Source organism: Photinus pyralis, unplaced genomic scaffold, assembly GCF_008802855.1.
Source record: "Photinus pyralis isolate 1611_PpyrPB1 unplaced genomic scaffold, Ppyr1.3 Ppyr1.4_LG7, whole genome shotgun sequence".
NCBI lineage: Eukaryota > Metazoa > Arthropoda > Insecta > Coleoptera > Lampyridae > Photinus > Photinus pyralis.
In genome coordinates, this window is record NW_022170738.1 from 152,233 (window position 1) to 161,787 (window position 9,555).

General features: G+C 37.7%; 1 protein-coding gene across 3 annotated transcripts; it reads right to left on the reverse strand.

Annotated features, from left to right (window-relative positions):
- Positions 1–381: 381 nt before the first annotated feature.
- LOC116176425 (calmodulin-lysine N-methyltransferase-like) lies at positions 382–7,607 on the reverse strand. Of its 3 annotated transcripts, none has more exons than XM_031494979.1 (5): positions 6,735–6,977; positions 2,756–2,828; positions 1,062–1,362; positions 723–1,014; positions 382–677 (listed from the first exon to the last, which is right to left on the reverse strand). In XM_031494979.1, coding segments are annotated over exons 1-5 (861 nt in total). In that variant the 5' UTR covers positions 6,737–6,977; the 3' UTR covers positions 382–484. The 3 variants fall into 3 exon arrangements, with proteins under 3 accessions (XP_031350839.1, XP_031350840.1, XP_031350838.1); XM_031494980.1 differs by having other exon boundaries at positions 473–677; positions 737–1,014; positions 6,735–6,982; XM_031494978.1 differs by lacking the exons at positions 382–677; positions 723–1,014; positions 1,062–1,362; positions 2,756–2,828 and adding exons at positions 3,575–6,272; positions 6,327–6,498 and having other exon boundaries at positions 6,735–7,607.
- Between the last annotated feature and the right edge of the window lie 1,948 nt (positions 7,608–9,555).

The window sequence follows — 9,555 nt, forward strand, 5'->3', positions numbered from 1 at the left end:
ATGCCTATGTATAAAATTTCATTTAAATGTCTTCATAAATAAGAAAGCTGGCATTGCGCATGCGCAAAACAACATTTTGAAAATGTTCTTAATTTTACTTATATTCGTAGTGTTTACATTTAAAGTTTCATTTAAATATCTTCATAAATAAAAGTTAGCATCGCACATGCGTTAAACCAAATTTTTGACACTGCGCATAACCAAAAAAATATGGGTATGCACGGAATCCTTGGACTAAGCCCTTTCAATTGAGTCCTATATCGCCAAAATCGGTTGAGTGGTTTAGAAGGAGTAGGTACATGTGACGGACAGACGGACGGACGTCAAAGTGCAGCCAATAGCGATTTTTCACTGTGAGGAAAATACGCTAAAAATTATGCATCACCTGGGATCCATTTTTATTACACCTAAATTATAAAACATTATACAATACCATACTATAATTGGCTATGCTTTTTTATAATAAAATAAATGCACCATCACGCTAATCATCATCCGTTCGTTGTCTGGTATTTCGCGAGCCAATCTTTCTCTTTTTAAATGTTGCCGATCCATCTCCTAAACTTTCAACAACTTTCTCTTTAAATTCTTTAGGTGCAGGTTCCGGTTCTGGCTCAACAACAGCTGGGTACTGATACTCTGGCTGTTGAGGTAGTTGCCAATCGACTTCCTTCGCCCTAAAATGAACCATATTAAAGTGCAGATAAAATATTGAATGTTACTCTTTTTTCTCAACCTTCCGCCACTGGCCGTATGGTGTAGACGGTCCTGGCGGTATAAGGGGTGCGTAAACCGGTTCTGGTAACGGTTCGGCTCTTCTTTCCTTCATTTTTTCGCGCGCCAATCTCGCGCGCTCCTCTTCGTCTTGTTGCAATAGCTCGTCAAATCTTATTCTCCCTTCGATTTGCTGCTGCCTTTGGACGACATCCATTTGTTTTTTTGTCGCATCCAGCGAGGCTAACTTTACTTCCTTTAGGGTTAAGAAACCCTCCGGCGGAGGTGTCTGGACGGTTTCTGTAAGTGACCTTCAGAAATGGCACATATTAACAAAAAGTTATTACCATTTGTCATGATATTGCGATAAGTGATTTGTCCGCTTCTCGACTTTTCTTGGTGCCACAGTTGTTTTCCGCTCTTGATCGTTGAACTACTTCCCTTGCCCTTTTGACGAACTGAGCTTAAATCAGGATTGGCCTCCATGTCTTTTCTATACGCCTCCAAAGCGGCCATTTCCATGTGCTGAATAGCCGCGTCGATTTTAACAGTTTCTTTTTCATCTCTTTTACTTTTTCTGTGTATTAACTTAAGACGCTTGGTTACGTTTTCTTGGTGTCGTCTGCCTTTTTCGTGAAATTCTACGCTCTATAATAATCATACCTAAATATATAAACATGTACAGAGAATTTTGCTGCATATTTAGGAGACGTATAATTATTGATAAAAGAAGAGATATTTTTCCGATTTATAAAAACTAACTAAAGGCGGTTACAGACTATGCATCTATATGTGATTAGTATTTTACAGCACGTCAGTTGCGTCCGCTCCGCCTCAGTGAACGCGTACCTTTAGCCTGCGAACAGCGACTTCTATTTCACAAATCTCTAAATCGAGGAAACCTCTAGGAAGTCCTCAAAAAACAAGGCAAAGTAAGAAACCGTTAGCGATGTCGATCGTTTCACACAAGCAGCGATTCGAAACTCCTTCTACTAGATGATCCAATACCACTGAGTCTAATAGGGTAATGCAACTTGGGCTAAACTGGGTCCCATTCTTCATTGAAAGGAACGGGCTCTAAACCCAGTTCCGAAAGCAAGGGGATAGGCACAATAGACCTTTGGGCGTGTCTAAGTGCTGATGCCTGAACGGACTCCCCTTTAATGGTTTGAAGAATTAGATATGTGGAAACGCACTGTAACAGGCTGCTCAACCCTATGCCCGCGTGTGTGTGGCCCGCCGCCTGAAGAATTTCTAATGGCACGCGCAGGCAAATTTCCAAATTCCCACTTGTGGTGGAAAGTAACTTGCGCGGAGTCACCTAGTCCAGTGTTTCTCCACCTTTTTTTACTGGTGGCCTACTTGTGAATGCTATTTATCTATGCCCCCCCCACCGCGTTAGCCCCCCCCCCTCCCCGAGAGGAGGAAGATGATCCCTCAGGACATTTTTGAAATTTTGGTAGCTTTATACGTGTTTTTAGACACATTTACGTCTTCCTCAGCCTGCACAAAAATGTATAGAATATAGGCCATTAAAAGAGGCAATTGCACAGCGTACCTCAAATACCTCCCCAAAAATGTCTACCAGCTCTATAAAATAACCTTGTACACATCAAAGTGTGCTGGGCGGCCTAACGCCATAGAAATGTCAGAATGACATGTTTAAATAAAGACAGAGACACTGCATTTGAACTGGTTTGAATAAAATATAGTTACGCATACACTTAAGCTACTGTAAATACGAACCATTACCTTGATTGAAATAAGAAATAAATAGATATAGTTTGCTATGCAGATTTTGTTTGATTAGTTTCTGAAAATTTGTCAGTAACATGGCGTTCAACTTCAATTTATCGATCTTCGCAGAAATTACTCGTTTAATTGAAACCTTGAAAAACAATAGGGAGCTCCTCGACTATCTAGAGGGACGACTATTTGCAATATTGTCAATGTGCGATGCCTTTCGGAGTATTGTGCACTGTGAGAAAACTAAACCGGAAGTCGAAAATAGTGATAAGTATATAAAAAACTTCATACTTACAGGTTTATTATCGGCAATCCAACATCTGCAAAAGTCGCAATACTTGCGCTCTTGAGACTTCCAATAGTCGGCCCTACGTGGATAAAATGGAAAATCAAAAATTAGACGATTATATATTTAATAAATATAATATTAATAACAATCCAATTGTATAGGAACTACATTTAATTAAAACGAAATATATTGGAACATTTTTAAATACGACTAGACTTCTCCTATGATACATGAAAGAATACTGGTTAAAGGAAGGAACTATTTTTCTATCTAACTATGGCATAAGATCAGTAATACACAATTAAGGAATGCTAATCTCAGATCTCACAAAAATAACATTTTTTTAATACAAACACACGACGCGCTGCTATTCACATTAAGTAGCTTCTCTAAGATTAATTAGTAAACTTAATTACTGGATTTTTTAAAGCACATCAATATAACAAGGAATGGAATAATTATGCACACTACTTTAATCTGAAAGAAAAAATATGCTGTCACAAAAATTAGCCATATCCTCCTCTGAACATAACTGTTTAGAAAAGCGACTCCGTAGGAACGTATTCCTTTTCTAGTAGCAAATACAGTTAGGGTCACTATTTGGAAACGTTTCCAAAATGGATAGAAACCAGTGTTGTAAAACTATTTCATTTCTCCACTTCACAAAAATCGGACGTTATTTGAACATATACAAAAAAATTTAAAAAAACACTTCCTCATTGCCACTTTTTGAGCTTCTACAAGACACCATTGAGAGATTTTCAATACAACAACAATTTCGGAAAAATCGTCACGAACTTTATTTTCTTATATGGCCAGCAAAAAAAATGCACACTGTATTGAGTAGCATTTTTATTACGAATTCAACGATATACGCCACAAAAGAAAACAAAAGATGAAAACTGTTGGTTTCAACAGGATGGTGCACCCGCGCACAACGCCCTAATCATGCGAGAAGAGAATACCTATCAGACAAATTTACGAAACATTGTATTGAAAATCTCTCAACAGTGTCTTGTAGAGCCCAAAAAGTGGCAATGAGAAAGTGTTTTTTATTTTTTGTATCTGTTCTAAATAACGTCAGAAAAAAATAAAAACGAAATCGCTAAATTTCGGTTTTTTGGCATATCTTCGAAAGTAGCCACATGGATTTTTTAAAACATGATAATAACACTTTAATCGCATCTTTTTTCTAATTTAACCATCGTCATAGACACCCCTATCTTGGACACAGTTTTGTGTTCATAACATTCCCATTCATCTAATACATCATAGGAAACTGGTAGATCAAAAATGTAGTTTGTACAACGATAAAGCTGTAACAGAGGCGTAACTCCACCCAGGTCTTATGGAAAGCCCTGAGATTCTGCAGTTTTGTAGGCCCTGTGATCTACGGAACTACTATTTTATACCTTTAATTTTACAGCAGTTGTAAAATTGACATTTTAATAGGTTTGAATGAGTATAGCAAGTCTCTCTTTAGCAGACAGGTAGATAAACTGATCACTTTAACGGCAAAGGTAGATAAAATGAAACAATTGATTATGCTTTCTGTGATTCTTATTAAAAATGGGACGCGGAGCACGAAATAAAATGAAGATACCATTGATATCTCAGTTGTTGGGAGAAATAGAAAATTAATTTAATATCATTCTAAACTGTAGGCACTGTAACTCATTCTAACATTGAAGTAACAATAAGTAAACCGTCATCTGTTTGCTGATAATAACAGCTTTGCTATGATGATTTAAACTCTTCCCAAAAACAAGAAAGGATATAAAAATGAGCAAACAATTAGAAGCAATTTAATAACCCCACTCTTTCTCTTCCGCACGTAACATGTCTCGTCTCTGCTCAACTCCGCCCCAAGATAATAAATACTAAGCACCTATAGAAATTTTACTAAATAAAAATTTTTTTACCCGTAAATTGTGTGACTAGTAAGATATTCCAATGTTACTATACAGAGGGAGGTCTGACAGTTGCCTTGACTGATGCCCCGGGTTCTCAGATTACGCTACTGAGTTGCAAATAACTCATAATACCTGTTTATATTGGTTTACACTTCAACCAGAGTTGCCAAAAGAAAAAAAAATTAACAACAAAAAAAACACTGAACATCGAAATATATCAAACATCTTCTTTCATTAAGTACGGTTGTTTCACTTTATCTTATTTTTTATTTCCATAGTATGGTCTTTTGCAGAGCGATTTTCAGGAACTTTTTAGCAGTTGGCCGATAGAATCTAAATACACAAAAAATAAAATTCAAAAGTAAGCACAAAAATCAAGTACGCATAATGGAAGCCATTTACGTCAGAAAAATTGATTTATGTGGCATGTTCATAGCTTAAAGAGGCTAAGTGTGTGCATAATTATACCGAATATAAGTATTAGTAACTACTATTTATAATAAAGTGAAGTACTTTGGAATCCGAATTGGTGGATCGGAGAAACATCTGTGTTGAAAATACTTTGTGAACACCCTGTATACATTTACTTTAATAATCTATGAGCGCATTTGCAAATTTCACATTCTATCTACTAATATAATAAGGAAATTGGTATTTTTTATCACAGACAAGGTAAGTAGGTCACAAATAATTATTAGACTAGATCTTCTTTTAAGGACTAATGTGCAAAATTTGGTTTCGAGTATTCATCAGTGTACTTGGTATAACTACGAATCTAAGGCCACTTGGGTTTTGGTCACTTCAATCAGTATAGGATAATGAATGTTTTCGTCGTACTCGCAATTGTCTAATAAAGCCAAATGCTTCTCCCATACGACACTGTTATACTTTAATATTTCTCTACAAGTAAAACCTTTTTTCTGTGCATGTGATATAAACTTTGCTAAGGTATTGCCCCGTCGTGGAGCCATAACAAGTGCTAAACTATCGGATGACATTACGTCCCATAAACATTTAATTAAATGAATCCTCCCTTCATCAAAAAACAAGCAATCTGCACATAAAATTACATCAAATTTCTCCTTGACAACGCACTCCTCCCATTTCAGAACGTTACAGGCAACTGGACAAGCGAACTCGTTATTATATAAGCTAGTTTGTACATTTTCGATAGATACTTTGTTACCATCGGTCAAAGTAACCTGCTTGGCGGCACCGTATTTCGCGCAGATAAGTCCCGCCAAGCAGGACATTCCGCCGCCTAATTCTAATACTGTTTTACCATCTACAATATTCAAGTTAGCACCCATAAAGTAAGTCAAAGTTTCCTCGGATGGCCATACGCAAATATTTCCGGTATTATTGAAACCCATTAAGTCCTCGGCCGAGAACGCACGAATTCTATGGCCGACATTGACGAAATATTCCCTGTCATCTACTTTCATCGAGTATTTATACCAAGTACGTTTTCTTATCTGATCAGTGATGCAATGGTCTGTTGAACTGAGCGGAAAATGGTCGAGCAGTTGCGTAGTTAAGAGCATGAAGGAAGATATACGTCGTACAGAAATCTCGTCGGTGGGACTTGACGGTTCACTTCCACTTGGACTCTGTACAAAATAATTAGAATGAATATCGACAATTTATTTTATTTTTAAACAGACCTTCAAAGCCTTTGCCAAAATTGCCCAACGCTTACGAGCGGCTTTTTTCTTTTCATTTTTATTGGTACTTAAAACATCGTTTAAATCAATAGTTCCGTTTGAATGTAGTATATCGAATTGGTCCATAGAGTTTTAAGATAGCGCATTGCGAGAGCTTGTTGAGAAATGGTGCCTGCAAAGGCAACCACACGATTAATGATGAATTAATGCTAGGAGGGATGTACGGACGCTCACATTCCTTCATGCTTTTAAATCGTTTAAGGAACAGGGATTTAAATGCAGACACAGACATAAATCTCATCTACTGAAACAAAAACAACATAAACAACGATCTACGGTTAGGGATGGTAATTACAATGTGCGTGTGTACCGTATTGTACATAGTTTTCAAAAAGCGTTTATACTTACATTATTACAAATACTTAAAAAAGGATTTAACTTAAAAGAAATTTTTCACTACACTACCAATACCAAAGACCATTGCTTTACTGCAGAGTGAAGTGCACTGCACACTGTCAAATATCGATACTATGCGGATAAATTAAGGCACTTTCACACCACACCATACTCATTAAAATGGCTGCATTCACCAGAACCAACTGACTGTATATAGAAATAAACAAGTAAAGAAAATCCCAACAAAAAGTATTTTCTAATTCCGTTTGCTTCAATTTTAAATTGTTAATAGGCCGAAAATCATGTCATTTGTAATTTTGATCCCAAGGAAATTAGGAAAGGAAGCTATTTTCATTCCAAAATATCGCTTTATAACCATTTAGGTATCACAAAATGAATAACTAAAAAACGGTACTATGCAATAAAAGAACAGCGCCTAGGCTTTGTAATATTTACAAAAATAAAAGGTAACAGGGGGTTGAAAAATTAACATGTAAAATCCTATGGGGTCTTAAAAAACTCACTGTATATCAATATATAGGTTGTTCAGACATAAGCTGCTGGATAGTTATAAATTCAATGCTGCTTGGCAAAGTTTTTGGAAACTGTAGTGCACATCACCCCCGGATTCTACGCCAACTTCGCACTACAGTAGTACGGAAATAAAGTCATCCCGGTAATGATTAGAAATGGTATGACGACCGGAATGCCAATTTCCTCAAAAAGTTACCCGAATGCATTTACGCGCAGAACGTTCAACCACATTTACTGGTTGGTAGCGCGTACGTACCAAACTTTTTTGGGTAAAAGCCATTTACCCGCCTAGGATACTTAGCTTCACCCACCACCGAAAATAGTAGCTACTGAGCCCCACCACCACGACAAGGTGTATCCCATGGGGGGAGTAATTAATCACAATTATAAATACAGACTACTACACCACTACGCGAGCTTAATTAATTCTCAATTTTTTAATCGGACTGATCCCCACGGTCCCTAATTACTGATGACTTCAAAATGACGATGACTAAATTCTCATTGGTTAGTATCTATTGTACTACCAATCCTAGATGATTTTACACGTTGTAAATGAATTCCATCTCTTTCCCAGAGCAAGCCGACTCAACAATTTCCACGGTGAGTTTATCTTCATGATGAGCAAAGAAATGTAATAATATATTTCTTAAAATTAGATGTAAACCTATTAATACGCACGCTACATCTTAACGCCAAAACAATTACAGAACCAAACTCATTGAAAACCGCACTGCGTAAAAATGACACATATTTCGCTTACTCCAATCATCCAGATAAATTCTTTGCATTATCATGAACAATATTTATCTGGGAAGACACTGCAGAACCTTGACGTTTCTTACGGCCAGAAAAATCCCATTTTACGCGAAAAATTTAAATCCAAAGTAATAGCCACCTTCAGAGGTTTAAACGTAGTCCTTATAATTACAATTTTACGTATAATAAAACCAGTAAGAGCACACGTCTAGATCTCCGAAGCTCATCTAGAATCGGAGAACATCCTGAAAAGGGTCGAAATCCAAAACGCTGGAGTTACAAACAGCAATAATTGGCGTGTGTGCAGGTAGACATCAGGAAGGACCCCAAGAGACAAACTCTTATTGTCCTTGCGGACCCAACATATTCCCTGCCCAAGATGAGGGCCACTTGCAACCATCGACTCTACGTGAACTTCACCATGAATGTCGTTCCAACTCTTCTCCAACACATATAATACATAGCTATATAATATAGCTCAATACACAAATAGCATGTGTTAGAAGAGCCATCGTTATTTGACCATAGATATATTCGTTTTGACATTGGATCAAACGAAGCGGCTGCAGCCGCATATAGAAATCTGAGAAGAACTAACTGAGCAGGAGTCAATAACTCGATAGAACTGGAGGTCATGGAGCTGTCCCACAAAAGAAGGGAGAACCTCAAATAAAGTGCCATGGTGGTACGAGAGACCCTTTCGAGTGCTCTGGCACTGACAAGGAAGCTTTTTAATAAAGCAAAAACAAGGGGGAAGGGGGTTCATACCGAACTACACTCATCGAATACCATAAGGCCATAAGGGAGGTAAAATGTGACCCATGTAGGAGGTACTGTGAGGAAATTGAACAAATTCCAGAAGGTGCCAAGCCTCCAAAGAGCTCTACAAAAAGGATCAGAGGGTTGAATCGATTCCTTGAAGAAAATTGAGGGAATTACACAGAGACCGCAAAGGAGACTTTGAACTCATTATTCTGGAACCACTTCTCAGTGGGAACAGAGGAGATTGAGTTTTGGCTCGGCAGATAGTAAACCTAACCAAAGTTTAGATGGACAGTGGAAGGCTTTCCCCCCATAGAAATCCCCAAGGATGGATGGAATATTTCCTGCTCTACTACAAGGTCTACTATAAAGAGCAAGTATTGCCCAGGGATACATAGGTACCTACTATAGCGTGGAGGTAAGTAAAAGTCGTATTCACATTGAAACCTGGATGAGACTCACACTCCCACCACTCTAGAATCAATTAAAACTGCTATGGAAAGCACGGGAGTACCTACATTCTACCATGTGTAGATGGATACCATGCTAAAACAACCTCGCGACTCTGTAGTGGTTCAGGTCAAAAATTCTAGGACAGAACCACTCCAAAATCTTTCTGGAAACCCCCAACGGAGAAATAGCACATCCATTTTAAAGCTAAGTAGGATGAAGATATAACTTATGACACAGTTGGTCATAGGCCACTGTCGGTTTAATAAACACCTGCACAAAATGGGACTGACTGACAGCCCGTTAATGCAAGGGTAGTGGTGAGCAT